General features: G+C 33.9%; 1 protein-coding gene across 1 annotated transcript in view; it reads left to right on the plus strand.

Annotated features, from left to right (window-relative positions):
- Positions 1 to 209: 209 nt before the first annotated feature.
- LOC654924 (protein big brother) overlaps positions 210 to 19,278 on the plus strand; it is a 32,773-nt gene continuing 13,704 nt past the window's right edge. The window contains exons 1-2 of the mRNA XM_008194971.3: positions 210 to 456; positions 4,319 to 4,507. Of these exons, the coding sequence (XP_008193193.2) occupies positions 280 to 456; positions 4,319 to 4,507 (366 nt within the window). The 5' untranslated portion in view covers positions 210 to 279. The remainder of the gene's footprint in view (positions 457 to 4,318; positions 4,508 to 19,278) is intronic.

The following is a 19,278-nucleotide window of genomic DNA, read 5'->3' on the forward strand; positions in this document are numbered from 1 at the left end:
AAAAAATCGCCGCCGAATAATACGCCGAAATCCTTTTGAGAAGCATAAAGCAGATGTATGCAAACAATAAGATTATGAGATAAATCCCATAAAGCGGCCTACTTTACTTTCATAGGTCCGCCGCCCCTGTCCGGTGGAGGGGGCCCTCGCAGCTCCCCATTGGCGGCCGGTCGCCAACTCCGCCCCTGCAGCCCCAACGCCAGCCCCCGGAGTCCGGACTCGGATTTAGTACTGCTCTGGCTTTAGCAAAGTGAGGTTGTAGTCGCGTCTGTTTGTGAAATGCACTCGATGAACGACCCCACGTCGGCCCTCGCGGGGATGCTGCCCTTTGAGTCCATCGGACTGTATGAGCAGCCCAAGCCCAGGTTCATTTTCAAGATGCCCCGGGTGGTGCCCGACCAAAAGAGCAAATTCGAGTCCGACGAGCTCTTCAGGAGGCTGAGCAGGGAGAGTGAGGTCAGTGGTGGAAAGAGGCGGCCGTGAAAAACGACCTTACGAGTACTGTTAGTTGCGTAAGAAACGAGACCTTGTGGATCGAATGGGTGCGATTTTTTTGGGACTGACGGAACGAATTCGACAAGTGAATGAGCTCCAGATTCGAGCGGTTTACAATTTTTCTAAACTAGTTTACACAAATTAATACAAACAGAAATTTATTAAAGAAAAACTGTGCTGTCACCTGAACTGCAAAATGATCAAATAAGTCCATCAAGGTGGATTAACTGTAGAGTATTTCTGAAATTTTCTTAGAGGCAGTAAGACATACTAGATAGGAAATAATTAATTTCAAAATTTTTGAAATTAAAAAAAAATCCCGATTACCTTTATTATGATTTCTGAGTTTTCTCAACTATATGTTTTTACTGAAACTGTTATTATTCAGACGATGAGAAAGTAGACATAGTCTTAGCTACACTAGTTAAGAAAATTTAAATCAAAAAGTTAAAATATTATTTCAACATTTATATTTTGTAGGTACTCTTTTGCTATTTTTTCTCAAATGCAGATTAAAAAAGTAAAAGGGGTTTCCGCTTGAAAATTGATCTTAATTAAATTAAAAAAAAAATAATTACAAAAAACTTAGATATTACTGTTATTTTTAAGAACACTATTCAACTCCGAAATTTTGCTGTTCAAGGTTTGAGGATCACTGTAATATTTTTTTTTAGTTTTCGACAAAATTTGAGTTTGCATTTCTTTAGTTTGACTTCTAGCTCTATCAAAATCGTTTTTTTTACGGATTTGAAGCACAAAATATTAAAATAATGTTGGTTGTCATGATTTAAATTTACGGTGAAGGTGGTCATTGTTGTGTTGTCAACGCAGCAATTTTAAACAAATAATGTTGGAATTTACCACATGTTGATGATATCCATTCACTTGTAAAATTTCAACCTCCGGACCAAACACCTTGTATAAACGAAATAAAACATAAAAAAAACTAATAACATGTTTTTACCAAGTATTTATAATAATAAAAGCATAAATTATGACATTTCGTGCATAATTATACAAATATTATTAAAAAACAATGAAGAAACACTGAAGAAAAGCCTTCAGTACTTTTGATCGAAATTTAAGAGAAGTCACAGGTTGGCAAACATATTATTTTTAAATTTTAAATCTGCATGACGAAAAATGCGAATAAGAAAATGATGACCAGAAGAAAACCTTTTGCCCATCAGTTCTTTGGTGTTTATTGGACACACCTATTCACAAACGTATGATTTGTAATCGAATGAGATTTTTTTTGAAAACAAAGTGTCTTTCTTTATACAAATTCTTCTGGAAATCATTAAAATCGTTTGTACACTTTTGATATTGAAAAAAAAAGATGTTGATATTTTTTGGAAAGTAAACTATTGATTTACATCTCGAGAGAATATACCACGTACTTCCGTAAAAATAAAAAAAATTAAAATAATTTGAAGAAATAGATCAAGTAACTAGGTATAAAAATACTATACCGTGTGGTTCAAAAAGATGTTGCCAAACGTTAGGGTCTTATAGCTACCATCAAGACAGACATTTTTTGCTTATAAACCCCTAGTCGCAAATCAGCCGTTTTACCTCTGGAGACATTTACATTTAAAGAGAATGTAGACATGCCTGTATTTATGACGAAGCAAAAAACAACGCTAAAGCAGCCGAAGCTCCTTCTGCTGAGCATTTTCAAAATCGCCGACATCCTGTCGAACTACATTTTCGTCAATCAAAAATTTCCTTAATGGTCAAAATCTATCGCATTTGGCGTGGCCAGGGTCAAGATTTAATCCCTTTGGACTTTTTTCTCTGGGATTACATCAATAATCTATGACCTCCTGTAGCCACACAAAAGTAATTTTTAGACATTGTGATGACCGTATATCTTTTCGTGCCGCAATATCAGCAAATAACAAATGGTTCCAGAGGCAAAACGGCTTGAATAAATAAAATTAACGTCCCTTAATAATTTTCGAAAAAAAATCAAATGTATAGGTACCACTTTTCGAACAGAGGTAGCATGGTTATTACTTATATTTATAATTAGTAACAATTAATAATAATAATAATGCAGATTACCTATATGAACTTATTGAAACAGTGTTTTAGAATGATATTCTAGTTTAATTCGCATCCCAAAAAGATTTTTCACAATATTTTAAGTTTGTTTTCAGCCAAATAAAGCTCTTATGAGCCTGATGGGTGGTCCTTTTTATCCTAATACCTAACAACTTTATAATTACGATTGTGAGTCCTTTTACAGAAAAAATAGGAAACAGTTGTTTAGATCGTTAAACCATATTGGGTGAATAAGTTGTGTCTAAACAAATTATTTAATGACTATTAGCTTTAATAAAAAATAAATTTGTTTTTAATTACGTCCGACTGTCTGCTTTGTTCAGACTATTTTTGTAAATTAATTTTTCTTATTTTGTTTGAGGACAGCCAAAATTATTTGTACGAAACTATAAAATTTTAATTTAGTGGAAACGTGAATAAAAAATCCACCGACTCATGTATTAGCGCTAAACTGGTATACCTAGTGGGAAATTTTATTACACCTACTTAAGTTCCCATTTTGTACGTGTGTTCATTAGTTTTTAACACCTTGTTTTCCTGCTTGAAATTTAGTAAAAGTTAAGTCGATTTAAATTTAACTAGAAATAATTACAAATATAAGTGACTTGCAGTTTTGTATCAAGGTGTAAAGTCACCTGAAATGGACAAAACCAGACAAAAAACTTTATTGTTATTAAAAAGTTGTAATTATTTCTACCGCGAAAATCAAGGCTACGCATTATGCAAATAAAACCAAACTTAATATGTTTGTTGACAAAATTTCCAGTTAAACTAAGTACGTACAGCAATGCTTATTTTTCCTTTTTTATGAATTTGGCGCCAACATTCCTTACGTTGTAACCGCAGGGCACCATATGGTACCTCGGAGTTTACCAACTCATCTTTCATGGCCATCACACTTACGCTCATTAGAGAATGGACCCATCTATGACCAGCCAAATAACCCGTCATTTTCCAAGAATGATCCCAATAATGTAATATTATGAGAGCTTCTCAGCAGTGGCGTAGTCACTTGCTTCAAATTAACAAATTTTAATTTTGTTGTTGTATCCTTTCCCAGATCGTACGTAGTTCTTTAATTTTTTAAGAAAAAATGTTGCGACATGATACCACAAAAATAACAATTAGTATCGATCAAAAATTTTTTTTTAATTTTGGGCTTGTGGGGCTTTTTGGAAATTGTGCTCCACCTCCTCCGCCACTGCCTACACATTACGTAAATGCATCCATCGAATTAACACATGCGGCCCCCTCGGGCGCGGAATTCCTAGATAGGGAATGCGTCACCGAGCTCCTTCTTGCGTTGTTTTGTTGCGTACACGTTGACGTTTTGCGTTATGTCCAATGAACAAGTGTGGAAGAATTCGTTCCACGTCCGGTTGCCGCGCTCTTATTACTCACTTAGTCATGGGCTCGTTTTTCATTTCCCTGAATTTCTTCATCATCATCGTGTCAGTGGTACAAGGTCGGAGAGATCCTCGAACTCGCTTTTGGTAGCATAATCACTAGGGTCAATCTGTGATGATTGTTCCATTCTCTCGAAATCAGCGAGTTGACGCGCGGTTTTTCCGCGAATCCACCGCATTTTGATGAGATTCTACCGGGAATCGGGGAATTTTGATCCGCGTAATTGGCAACTAAGTCAGGTCTGGGCGAGGTTGTGGGATAATAACAGAGCTTGGCTTCGATGTCTTGTTTTGATGGAAACATTTCAAAGAAAATGTACAAATCCAAGCATGTTTTAATCTACTTCCAGGTGCGGTACACCGGCTACCGGGACCGGCCTCAGGAGGAGCGCCAGGTGCGCTTCCAGAACGCCTGCAGGGAAGGACACACGGAGATCGCCTTCGCAGCCACCGGCACCAACCTACAGTTAGTTTTCACACCGCCTACCACCGGATATATGCCCGATAAGGAGTGCGATTTTGACAAAGAACCAGGCAAGGTGAGTTAATTTTCGCGAAACCGGACCTGTTTCGCCGTCAAAATGGCGCCCGAGGACGCAGCCAATGGCGAGCCGACGGCTATATTGATCGTCGCGACGCCATGCTAAGCGTCGGATACAGCTCGGCCAAAAGATTCATTGCAAGGGATTAGGGTGGATTTTATTAAGTTTTGGAAGATAAAGAATAGCTATTGTATTAAATCTCTAAATTCTTATTGATTTGAAAGCTTGCAGTCATTATTAAATCAGAAGATACTGCTTAAATTCGAAAATACAAACAATATGTTTCTCTTTTTTTATGAAAAAAGTTTTTTGTTGTTTCCATTTCTCTAATAAAAACAATTAAAAACATTACGGCAGAGAAATATGCGTAACAAGACTTGCTGAGAGCACTGCTAGATGAATGAGGTAAAGTCAAAAATTCGGTGATTTCATGAAAATTTTTGTAAATTTTTTTTTATTTTTCATTAGGTAGGTAAAGAAAAATATTGCTGCTACTGAGGTTGCAACAGAAACCTGAAGATTTATTGAAATTACTGTTTACAAATCGTGTATTTTCCATAATAACATTTAGTAGAATTAACTCTTCCAACGAGGAATAAAATTCAACAATTCAATTATTGTTCGGGTAAATTGTAAGTTAGACGTACGACCAGTTCAAGGATTTGTAAATTTTGACTTTTTCAGGAATTTAAGGGCGTTTTTGGGATAAAAAATCTTTTTCTTCTCAAAAACGTGGAGACGGCTGCAAGTTATACCTAGTAGAAAAATGGAGTAATTTATTTTTTGCAGTATTTTACTAAACCGGCTCTAAAAAAACTAAACCGGGTTGAAAATCACATTTTTGTTTTATTCGTCTGTTGTACCATGTTGGTGGACTAGAAACGCAATGACTGTATAAAATGTTGTTAAAAACAAGTCGAAAATTTATCAAATTATATAGAAAATGGTGTTAAGTCTGCCCTTTTGTTGTCTTTTTTTTTCTGAGGTAGAAGTACTAACTCGATCGGTTCATATCAGAAACTAATTATCAGAGACTAATTTATTTTGATCTAATCAAAACACACAATTATCATTAAAATGAATCAAATAAATTACATGTCTCACTCCACTTAGTTCATTCCTGAGCGAAACTTATCAAAAATAATCCGAAGAAACAATCAATTTGGTAAAAAAAATTCTCTTACGAGTTTTTGATAAAATGGAAAAATCTTAAAATTGAGACAATATTTTAACATTTTTTTACCTTCTTTAAGCTTTTAGCCACATTCTTGAACTAAAGCTGACCCGGAAACTTACAGTCGACATCCAATTTTTTTTTCGAATTTTTTTATGAAATAAAAATTTCGTATAATTTCATTAAATGTCGTGTTTTGAAATTAAGTTGACAACATTGAATAATATTGCCAACTCAATTTTGAACTAAACTATTAGCTGTTTCAAAACTATAAAAACGCCAACGTTGCATTTTTACCGATTTTTTTTTAATAAGTTTGAAAAAATGTAATTAGATCTCTCATTGAAAGTATAAATTACATTAGCTATTATTTTTTTTAAATGTATGAATAATTTATAACAACTAATTTTGGAAAAAAATGCGACGTTGGCGTTAGTATAGTTTTGAAACAGCTAATAAATAATAGGTCACTTCGACCAGACATTTTATTAAATTTCGCCTATTTTTGCTCTGGTTCGTTTCCGACATCTTTGACTAAATATGGTAGAAAATGTCACAGTTTCTTGCACTTTTTTAAGCCAGAAAACAATTTCGCAAAATTTTCTCTAAAATACATACATCGGAAATTTGCAAATTGTTCTAAAAATGTATTTTTTGGGATTCGAATTGGAGAGAAAATAACATTTTTCTATTTTAGTTTCACAAATTGTGAAACTGAAAGTAGTTTCAGAAAGAGTGCTGGGCTGGGTGTCACCAGTGATCTGTCAACAGCGTCAATAGGTCGTTTATTGACAAAGCCCGAATAATTAACAAACGTAAGAGGAAATAGAAATAGAAATAGTTTGAACAGATCTTGATAAGTTAAACTAAACAAAAACAAACAAAAATAGAAAGTAGAAAAAAAAGTATATTACACTCGTTTTATAAGACTTAATTGTGGTACTCATTTTATTGAAGCACTCCTTCGTCGTGCCCCAAAACCATTCGTGCCGTAGTAGGACGTCTTATAAAACTCGTATAATAATATACTATTTTGCTTCGTCTGCTATAGAAAGTCAATAATGATTTTGTTAAAATTTCTAGAAACAAAACAAAATATTCTCAAATAGTCATAAAATGATCTTAAATTTTCTCTTATCTTTTGAGCAAGTTTTTCTGTAGAACTAGTTTTTTTTGAAATTGCTACTACTGCATCTTGGTTCACTTGATTTAATTGATTTTTTAACTCCGGACTAATTTATTTTGCATGATCTTATCAAAACACGCAAAAATCAATCTAAATTGCATTTTTGAATAAAACTTCTTAAAAAAACCCAAAAAAAAACAGACAGGTATAAAAATATACTCTACGAGTTTTGGTAAAACCGAAAATTCACAAAATTGAACTTCAAGATTTAAGCCCATTTTCGAGCTACAAAATTATTAGCCGAAAACGTACAAAGTCGACATTCAACAAGCATTAAAAAGCCAAACCTAAACAAATGCTGTAAGCATTTCAAAAGTTTTGTGATTAAACTCTAATCGTTTAATGAATAAGCTTTCAGACTTTAAGTTAAGAGACTGAGAATTGCTCTTTTGGCTGAATTTCACCCATTTTTGTGCCGTTCCGTTTCTGGCATCATTTGTTGATGCTAATTGGGGTACGTCCTTTACACGCTCGATCGAACCTAAAATTGTCGGTCTAATTAAACGAGCACAAAAGACGCGTGCTAGGCCCCAAAGAAAGGGCACCGTCCATATGCCGTCGGCGTGGCATTCAAGCACGCAACACCATGTAACAATTCCAAAGCACAAACTAATAAAAACGCCATTTTCGGACGCATTCGAGCTTTCCCAAAATGCAAACGTCACGTACCTCCTTTCATTGAAATTAAAAAGCGATGGAAATCTCAAGTCGCGTGTCGCTTATCACCCTCGACGAAAAAGATCCGTTTAAACGAAAGCACAAAAGCTGCGTTAACTAGGCACGCGGCCATTGTAGGTGGAACACAACACTGCCTTTTGTCTTCGTGTAATGACATAATAGGTGTTTTGTTGTCTTGGACGTCTAATTGGAAGGCGTCGTGTTGATTTATTTAGAGAGAAGAGAATGATTTAAGAGTCCTGGCGTGATGTTTTCAATCATTTGTCATCGTCCGGCTAAAGGGGGCCAGTTTATTAAACAAACCCTTTTCTCGGCTTTTTATTGTCGGGACGCATCACCTGGTTGCGAACATCCATTTTACAAGAGGGATGCTAGTTTAATATCTGAGTAATTTGTCACAGATCTGAAATGCAGTGAGGGGGCGAGATTTATACGAAGTGAATTAAAGGGGCACGATTGATGGTAATAAAGACACCCCTTTGTCATTTTAAACGTAGCGATTTTGGAAAAAGTCGCGCAATATTAATCGTCATCTCGACGTATTTGTTAATTCAATAAGTGGTCGTAACTTTTAGCAAAACCCTGGTCTTTTGTGTATTGAGTGGATGTTTTCGCTGGTGTAAAATTTGTTTTTTTTCTTCACACATTGGTGCATTTGAATTGATTGGAAAAGGCCCTCGAAGCCCGTCAAGTGTCCGATCATCCCAGTTCTGGGCAGTCGTTGAAAGCAGATCTAGTTTGTGAACAGCCCGTAGTATAATGTTGCGTATCGAATAGTCCGAGGCGATGAGGTAGAAAGTAATCGAAACGACGGACTCGCTCCGGCTTGTTAATTTCGGACCACCCGTACATTATCTATTCATATAATGTAGCAATATTTAAATGCAACAACACGTGAAATTCGCATTCGTAACCGGTAAACAACGTTGAAAGTTGCGCTTTTTTCCCACATCCCGTTTATACACCGAAACATCTGCGTCGGAATACGATAGCGAACAACGAATTACGAATAATACCAAAGGAAACGGAAAACCGCTGAAAACAGATATGAAAGGTACGCGAGAGACCGCAAGAGATACACGATATAGGTCGTGATATCAACGCATATAAAGTTTTTTTGGCGGTTTGGTCATGTGTGGCAACCCGATTTGACATAAAAGGGAAACTGAGTAACAAAACTGAATTGGAAAATAAAACAACCGTTCCATTTTAACGGACGGGACATTTTGCACAAATTTTTAGATTTTCTTTTTTTTATACCAGTCAAACTGTTTGCAACCTACAATTACAGAGCAATTAGAAAAACAGTTGACAAATTTGAAATCCGAGCAGGAGAACGAAATAGGTATAAATTGACAACGGACGGGACACACAAAACAGACTTCACATTTTATTGTTAAACAGTCGTTACAAAATTCTGCTAATTTAAAAAATATTTTTTCTGTAACTCTCCTGTTGAAACTTTTGAAACTACGAAACTGAAGAATCCTAAGGAAACTGTGCAACAACTTCTGTCTAATTCATTTACTTTTACTTTACATATGACGGACGGGACAAAAAATCTTGTGTGTGAAAATAACTCTAAAAAATTTATTTAGACAGGTTTTAATTATTAATCGACTTTATCGATATCAAAATTAGACAGTGGAAATAAAAAAATCTTAGTCTTATTTAACAACTTGTTAGAAATGACGGACGGGACAGCAAGAGCTACGAAGTAATATTACTAATCAATTTATTTACCGTTTTACATATTTCAAATTACCAGAAACTAGAAAAACACTTCAAAACTTGTTCAACAGTTGTAGTACGTCAGCTGTCAACAGTAAATATTACGTAAAAAATTCTAAACGCTGTGTGAAAACAAAAGTACCAGAGATTATTTATATTAAAAAAAATAACATTGCAAATTCCTTTGTGTATAACAGGAAGACTACAATTTTTACTTCACATCACATCAAAAATTGTTTTTGGTTTATCAAATATTTAGCTCAGCAATAGCTACTGAATTATATTATTTGTGAAACATTTAAAATGTTTTTTTTGTAATTTACTTCCATTTTGATTGCTTTAATAAATGAACGCAACGTCATCAAGTGCGATCCTAAGTGCGATGTCATAATTATTTGTCATTGTTTGATTTGTCATAATTATTTGTCATTATTTGATGAAACATTTTACGAAAATTTTTAGGTTGCCAAGATGCACATTCGCGACCTTTTTTTGCCGATTTCACAAATTTCAAAAAGCGATTGTGCAAGATTTTTTTTGACAAAATTTGGATAAAATAAACATTTTAAATCAATTTTTTACTTTCAAAATTGAAACATTAAAAACGACAAAATTACAAAAAAAAATAGTATTAAAAACCGGTTTATAAGACTTTGAAGCACCCATTCTTTCAAGTAACTTGTTTTTTAATATTTCATTACGTAGCAAATAATAATTTATTACATAATACTTATTTAATAGCATTTAGATTATTTTACTTAGCAGTTCCCTACAATATTTTGCTTAGAAAATGAATATTATTTACCTAGCAGTTTATTATTATAGTATATTATATTTTTTATTGATATAGGGGCGCCTTTTAATAATAATAATAAATATATTTGTGCAATAAAACAGATAGTTTTTACACAAGTCACAATTCACAATTCACTAAATTACAGGCTGAAAAATTATCCAAATTGGAAGAAACATTTTTTAATGAGAAACGATTTTAACGTATTTTTAAAGATGTCCAGAGGTAGATCTCGAAAATCATTAGGTAGCAAGTCTACACTTCTAAAATTTAAATGGCAGGACCCCCTTGTGTTGACCAGACCTGACCTGATCTGACCTGACCCCCTCGTGTTACTTCAAAGGTATTTTGAGCAGAAATTCAGCTGTGTCTGTTTTTTGGGGTTTCGCTTAGTTTTTATTACGCAGAACCAATTGTAGCACAAGTTCTCTAAAACTGCAAAAATAATTCTGAAAATTAGCTACAAATTGAACAACCTAAAAACCTTACTTGTGTAAAGTCATTTTGTGAACCATTAGAATTTTTATTTTGGATGATAATTTTTTGAGATAGTTTTCATTAACACACATTTTTTCAAAAATACAATTCAAATTAAAATAGTGAAAGCATTTTGTTTGCAATTTTCGTGCACAATTTTTAAAAGTAGATCCACCAAAAAGTGCCAACAAAAATTGACCAGTCTCGGGTTTTAATTTTTTAGTCTGATATTGAAAGTGGCTTGTTTTAAAAATTTGGGGTGAACTATGAATGTGGCGCCTAGTTCCGTCCCCGGTAATAATGCCTGGAGTTGTTTGTTTTCGTTCAATTAAACGCAGTTATTTTCCGTTTAGTGTGTCCTAATTGCTGTTGCCCTCCTACTCTCTCCAATCACAAGGAACAGAATGTACTTCCTGAGCATAAATCCGTGTCTAAATATAGGCGCTAGTAGGTCGTTACGGTGTCTAAACCGCGTCAAAGGCAGGCACCCAAACCATCTCGAGCACGGCTTGGTCTCAGGCCGGGACAGATGCACCCCGACGCCTTCATCGAAGACCATCCGTCCAATAAAGAGCGGCTCTTCAAAGCCCCGGATTGTATATCATAAACCTGTGTTTATTGTAACTCTGCCATACCATGCCTTTATAAATAACAGTAAAACGGTTTATGACATTCAGGCGCCTTAATTTTAGCCGCGTTAGACAGCATCATTACGCTTGATTCGTCGACGAATAATCGGCGGTTAATCACTAAAATTGTTTATTGATTTCTTTGAGAAACGAAGCGAGGCAAACTGTGAGGCACGTACGGACGCGGTTGGACATGCTTGCTCATCGCCGGAGATCACAAGATTATTCTTTTTTCCTCGACTGGCTCAGAAAAAAATTACTGCACTGAAACATGAACTCGGGAGCAGTTTTTGACGAGGACAAATACGTGTGAAATGACTCAACGAGACTTTTTCTAATCTTCAAACTAGAACCAAAAACTTTTTGTTGGTTTGGAAAAAGCTCAATAATTTCGTCTGGAACGCAAATGAAAGCTCGGACTTTTGTCATTTTTCGTAATGAAGTCGGCACGCGCCACTCCCTCGCATCCTCCAATCTGCAATATCGATCAGAGCGGTCCTGGTGTCAAGTGGGGGCGCATGCTTGAAATGTTTAAGAAGCAAACATCTTCGACAGCTGTTAAAATTCCTCGTAACACAATAGCGCTGAGCACGGGCTCGCTCCACGCCTAATTTCCATCTGCGTGTCCGCCCGAAATGCATGTTATTACAAAAAAAAATCAGCGGCACGTAAATTGCTCCTGAAGAATTCCAAATTACACACACGTCTATTTGATTTGAATAATTTCGGGTGGAGGCAATTATCGGCCATTAGGCAACCGTCTAAGTCCACACGGACAAAGAGCAACAGCCGATGTCTGCACCGAACAGCGTTTTTAATTTATGTCTTGGGGCAGCAGAGCTTTTGTCGCCAGTTGTATAGCGAGAACGGACCAATTTAGTTTTAAAACGGCTGTAAATCTTCCGGTCGTATTGTTCTAAGACGGGGCTCCCAGGGGCGCCCGTGCCCCGAGGAATATCCGGAAGATTAGGCCTGGACGGACGAGCCAGCTTTTGAAATTTCAACAAGGATACAACTTGTTCAAACATCTTTTTCTCAATAAATTGCATATTTACACTTTGAAGGTGAGTTGGCAACATTGAGTACTTCGGAAAAAAGTTGACAAATTTCAGTGAATCGTACGTGTATTTATCTGTTGTCCTTACCTTATTTACTACTCATTGCAAAATTTAAAAAGCTTTTCACAAGTTTCTTTACCACTACCAGTATGATAGCGGCAACTTTACATTTTAAATTTAAAGTTATACCAAAGCAAAGTGAAATGTTTTCACCGAAACACGGGCGTAAAATCACCAATATCCACTAAAACAAGTCGAAATTGACATTTTTTTTGAGCTAAAAACTCACTCAAAATCTAGACTGATTTCACGATCATGATCGAGACTGATATTATTTTACAAACTGAACTAACTTCTCTCAAAAAGCCGTAAAGTTATAATTTTTACATTTTTTCAGACGACTAAGCACTTTTTTAAGTTAAAAACCCATTTTTTCCCGAAAAGGTACTAGTACTAGTACATATTACCTTTTTGAATTCGAATTTGATTTATTTACGCCATTAAATATGTATTTGTAATTAATTGTACAAAAAGAAAACATTGTTAAGTAAAAAACATGAGCTATATAAAGGAAAGTTGAAAAAAATCGGTACACTAAACTTAGTAGTGTAACAAAATAACTCATTCAAAGAAGAAAGAATGGCATTATTGGTGTTAAATTCTTTTTGGAACATGTTAAAACGTTACTAAAAACTCAGTAACTTCGCTTAAAATTGCTAGAACCAGCAATAAGGTCACAAAGGAACTGTTACCAAAGTCATTACTTCGGTATTTTTCGTTAGATTTAACTTATTTGAGTGGCTTAGGTCCACTGTGTACATTTTCAGGTTTGACCGAAAATTTTTTTTAGAAAAACACGTCAGGTCAGGTCAGGTCAGGTCAGGTAATTACTTTGGTATTTTTCGATACATTTATCTTATTTGAGTGGCTTAGGTCCACTGTGTACAACTTATAGGTTTGAAACAATTTTTTTTAAAGCACGTCAGGTCAGGTCAGGTCAATTTTTTTTTAGAAAATTATGATCACGCAAATTTAATTTTACTTATTTATTGTGTCTTAAAAAGTGGAAATTAAAAAAAGTAGAACAAACCAAATTTCTTAAATGACGATTCACATAATCTATTGAACATAATCATTCATTTTTCTTTACTAAATTTGTTAAAATGGAAACTGTAAACTTATTTTTTGTTGTGACATTCTATATATAATTTTGAACACCATCTGGTATTTACTGGTATCCTATACTGGTACTTTTGAATAATTTTGAAGATATGTCAAAATATGACACAAATAGTAGCGGGTAAAAAACCAAAAAAATAAAACATCTTTTAGATTATTTCAAATAGGTTGGTATAAAAATGTAATTGACAACAAAATCTATTAAACGTTAACTAAATATTAAAAATCATTATTTACTTTTAATTATAAGTTGGCAGGTTTATTAAAACCTGATCTAATTGATAACATTCCTTTACTAAAAAAATACAAGAGATGAATATCAAACTGAAACACCCAGTATAAATGATATCCTACAGATAAACGATTTTTTTTAAATTAATGCTATATTTAAAATCTGCGCTAAAAATTGCACCAAAAACCTACCTATAGGCTTTGAAATTAAACTAATTTAAAAATAAAAGAAAATTTTTATTACTTCAATAATCATTCTTTCTTCTTTTGTTGTTTTGTTTTTATTTGGTATCTTTATTTTTATTTTTATTATATTTTACATTTTTTCAATAGTATTCAGGACACATATATCTTTTCTTTTAGTATTATTTAAAATTTTATTATTTTCTGGTATTAATATTATACTCTAAGTTTTTCTTATTTTAAAAAAATATGTTTTTGTTTTGTGAGAGATTAAGTAGAGTAGCGCTAGCTAGTCTTCGCCTCCTCACATTCTTTTCTTGACCAAAGGTTTTTATTACTACTTTTGAACAAAATTGCGTAAAAGCACATTGAAAATTACCGTATTTTGAGCGAAAAACTCATTTACGAGTATTTTTTGAAATCTTCCAATTCGGAAGAAACATCTAACCAGCTTGAATCGATTTTGAAACGAAATTGAAATAGAGATAACTACATTTACTACATTTTAAATTTATCAGCATTTTTTGAGATAAAGGCGAAGCGGCACTGTTGCACACCCGATTTCAGATTTAACTGAACGCAGTGCAATAAATATTTGTTTCTCCACCTTGTTGATTTCCGTCCGTCCCTTTGTTTTTAAGGCATCCGCCTCAGCAAATTAAGATGGAAACAAAGCCGAAAGGAAGCTGGTCATTACTCCCCCTCATCTCAGGTAAAATCATCCAACCTCCCGTCATAATTCCGAAAAATGATCATCGCCGTCTGCAATAACTGTCTCCTTAATTCTCTCCGGCCGTAAAGTTTTCCAGGGCGGGCCATTAAAAATTTATTACCACACCAGCAGCGTCCGAAAAAATTTCGTACGGAAAAAATCGGACCAGTTTGACACAATGCAAACATGTGTCGCCCTTTGTCTCTGCCCTTGTACCCCTTGACGCCATTAAGGGTATGATCGCGTCATTAGCAAGGGGTCACTTTTGACACGACTTAATAAATTACACCGATTAGGGCCTCTTTTGTCGTCAGCGTTGTCCATTTGTCACGCTTTGTTTAAAAATGGACCGTGCCCTTTTGTTTATTATTTGCCTTTTGCTCCCGATTTGAATACGAATAGGCTGCTACCTGGAAACGGTGGCCCGGATTTTTTTCGCAATGGGAGAATAGAGCCGGAATTTGTGACTTTCTTCTTACGCATCGATACGTTTTCGAGCTGCTCACGCGGAAGGTGTTTCTGTGATCGATTCTGAAAGTTTTTGTGGAAGACACGCAACCGATTTCTAAACGTTTCAGAAATTGAAATTGTTATTTGCTTTCATAAAGGAATAAGTGACGGTTGAAAGGGATCGTTGCGCCTTCAGGTGGATAATTATTATCTTTACAAGCTATAAAAGTGATAATATTCGATAAACACCGTTATTAACCCTCCTGATTGGTTCATTTTCGACTCACGGCTCGGGATTATAGAAATTTGAAAACCGTTACCAATTGAAAAGGAGGTGATTTAACCAATTAAATTTGGCAACACTGAACGTACACACAAAAGATAGATCAAAAAATTTACCGGGTCAGAAACTCCTCAAAAATATCGACACAATTTTGACTTTTTAAAAGCTTTTATATTTAACTTGCTTTGTAGTCTGTCTGTCTGTTTCATATTTTTGGTGCCAAATTTGAAAGGGTTCCCGTTGACTTATTGAATTGAAATTTTGCATACTTACTTAATCTGCGTGACAATGCAATCCTATGTAGTTAAATACCCTCTAAAGGGGTTAAGTGAGGTTTTGAAGTTTTTGGTTATATTTACAAATGGGTTTTCGATGTGTGCATACCGTAACGGTATATTGGTCATTGGGAAATATATTAATACCATTTTCATTACGTTTCGTTACAAAAAATTTCGCTACTTTTTTAAATTCATATTTTTTGGACTATAGACTATAGACACATAACAGAGGTTAGGGTGTTTTTTTAATGCTAACAGCTGTTTTCTATCACTTACCTCTAAACAAGTATACACAAATCAGCAAAATAATGGTGTTACAATAATATGGCGAAACTAAATCTCAGAGAAAAAGACGTGTAGAATAGACTAAAGCAATAAAGACTAAAAAGCAATAAATAAATAAATAAAAAAATGTTTTTTTAGAAAAATTCTTTTATTCAAAAGATGCACTAAAAATCAAAAATATTTTTTTTTTATCAGAGGAGAATATTTTTGCCTACGAATTAGGACTTTAAAATTTATAAAAGCTTTGGGAACGGTCATAACAACACGGCATTACAGAATTTTAAACTGAGCACTGTTCCCAAAGCTTTTATAAATTTTAATATTCTAATTTGTGAGCAAAAATATTTTCGTCTGATAAAAAAAACATTTATTTTTTGCTTTTTAGTGCATCTTTTAAATACAAGTTTTTTTTCTAAAAAAACATTTTTTTAAATTTCTTTATGTATGTGATTAGTTGATTAGATTCAGGTATAATAATAGGTATTACTTTTAATTGGATCAAAATTGAATCAATTTATTTTTCAATCAGGTGGGCTAAAGCTTCTCAAAAAACCTATGCCTAGTTGTTGAAATTCTCGTGACAGAAAAATAAATTAGAAAATGCAAATAAAGACCAAAAATCCCATTGTAATTGCATAGACCGTGTCGGAAAAAATCCCATCAATAATATTGCATGTAAAACGGGGCGAATGACCACGGGCCACAATGGAAAAGACCATTACTTAATTATCTAGCAGCGTTTCGTAATTACAGATCGACTGCTGGTGTTATAGAATTTGATCAATGCGTCCAGATTGGTAAGGGCATTCAAACTCCATTCTATACACACCATCCATACAACAATATTTTTATTTATCGTTTTCCGCGCCGATTGTGATATCATAATTAGTTTTTTGTGCGTTGTGAACTAGAAATCCCGTTTTTTCGAAGCCATAGAACAAGGGCGAGAAAGGGTTGAAAGCGTCAAGTCACTCGATGCGACAGATGGTCCTAATGGGTTTCTGATCTTGTTAGCTAAAAAAAATGTTGACTTTCCTCGGGATTTCCCCGCTTGGAACCTTGAAGATCTCTCTAGGTCACCTCTATTGCACTCCTAACAATTAATTGCCTGAATACTAATAGACTGTGAATCATTTATTTGCTTATACACGACGATAAAACAAAGCGTGATCAGACATGCCGCACACGACACATTATCATAATAAAGAAAATTCTGACCAGACGGAGAATCCGAGAAAAACAAGGCGGGTTGCTGAACTCGCGAAAATTGAAATTTTGAGAGACAAAACGAAAAGTTAAACTGCCACGACGTGAAGTCATCAATTATTACACTCGACGCATAAATGATTTCATAAGTTTATGGACGCTTTTATGACTAAGAACAATCATGTCACTTCAACTCGCAGCATTTCATAAATTTTAACAGTTTACGACGAAAAATTGCCTTGACTTCCTTGCTTGAAGATTTATTTATTTTGTAATTCTAACTCAATGATAATGTGTTTCAGTTCCAGAAATTACTCAAGTCTTAGTTTTTGGAATTGCAGCTAAAAGTTTTTATTTTTAAAAATATCCCAAGTATAAAAAAATTTTTCGTTTTATCAATTTTTTTATCAGAAAACTATCAATCTAAATAGGCCAATAGATCGTTAGTTGAGATCTAATTTGGGTATTTATGACGATACTTTGCAAAAATAAGTTCAAAAACAAGCTAAATTTGCGAAAAAGGCCAAACATTTCGTCCTTTGGCCTGTTTGAAATAATCAGACTTGAGGTTTTGGTGTTAAAATGCTCCGAAAAAGACAAAAATAACGTAACTTTGACTAATTAGTTAAGCTTTCTGCCAAAATCAGAAAAAAATTGTACAGAAATTTTGAAAAAGTTAAAAAATTATTACGTTCTTACTAGATTATTGCCGGTTTACTGTTTTTTTTGCAGTTGAAGGTCCTTTGTTTTCTGCAAAATTCAGAAAAATTGTAGGTACGGATGGTTCGCCAAAAAATAATTCGACAAAAATGAGCTAATGGCAAAATATTTAGAAAAAATCAAAAAAATGTATTAAGCCGTAAGAAGTGATTGTCGGTTTCACAATCGAAGGTTTTTTTGATAAGCTTTGTTTTCTGCAAAAATCATGAGAATTCTATGGATAATTTGCTAAGAAAAATAAAGTCAAGACAAAAATAAAGTAGTATTTTGTGAAGACTAAAAAAATCGAAAATTATTAAAACTCTAAATAGCAATTGCTGGTTCACTATTTTTTACAATCGAAGGCCCGTTAGATAAGCTTTGCTATCTGCAAAAATTGTACAGATGGTTCACCAAAAAAATTATTCGACAAAGAATAGGCCAATGACAAAATATTTATTTTCAGAAAACAAAGAAATTACTAAAACCCTAAGATGTCATTGTCGATTTCACAGTCGACGATCTCTTTGATAAGCTTTGTTTTCTACAAAAATCATGAGACTTATATGGAAAATTCGCTAAGAAAAATAAGAAAAAAATAAAGTAGTATTTGGTGAAAACTAAAAAAAATAGCGAAAATTATTAAAACTTTAAATAACAATTGCCGGTTCACTATTTTTTTGAGATCGAAGGCCGTTTAGATAATCTTTGCTTTCTACAAAAGTCTGAAAAGTCTCACGAATGATTCAACAGAACAAAATAATTCTTCTGAAAACTAACTAATGCGTACTAACGACACAATATTTTGAGAAAACCAAATAAATATTAAAGTCGCAAGAAATAATTGTATATTTCACATTCGATGACCTTTTGTTATTTTCTGCAAAAAAACAGAATTCTTCGGATAATTCCCTAAAAAATAATTGGAACTAGATAGAAACAAAATATTAAAAAAAAAATAAAAAATTATATTAAAACCGTAACAAATTATTGCTGGTTTACTATTTTTTTGCAATCGAAGGCCCGTTGGATAAGCTTTGATATCTGCAAAAATTAGGAAAATTGTTCACCAGGAAAATGATTCACCAAAAAATAATTCGACACAGAATGGGTCAATGACAAAATATTTTGAAAAAACAAAGAAATTATTAAAGCCCTAAGAAGTCATTATCGGTTTCACAGTCGATGATTCTTTTGCTAAGCTTTGTTTTCTGCTAAATCATAAAAATTGTACGAACGATTCGATAAGAAAATAAATCGTCTAAAAATGAGCCAAGGACAAAATATTTTGTGGCAAAGAAAAAAAAAAAGTTCCAAGAAATGTTTGCATAGTTTACAATCGATAGTCCTTTTGATAAGCAAATGCTGTGTTTCCTCAGAAAAATTATTAAGATGATTCGCTAAGACAATTGTCTTTAAAGCGAGTTAGTGACGAAACAGTTTACTGTTTTTTTCTAAATGAAGACCTTTTTGATAAGCTTTGTTTTCTGAAAAATAAAGAAAAACAAATAATTTTCAAAAACATACTTCCTCTAA

The sequence above is a fragment of the Tribolium castaneum genome, chromosome 5 (assembly GCF_031307605.1).
Source record: "Tribolium castaneum strain GA2 chromosome 5, icTriCast1.1, whole genome shotgun sequence".
Lineage (NCBI taxonomy): Eukaryota > Metazoa > Arthropoda > Insecta > Coleoptera > Tenebrionidae > Tribolium > Tribolium castaneum.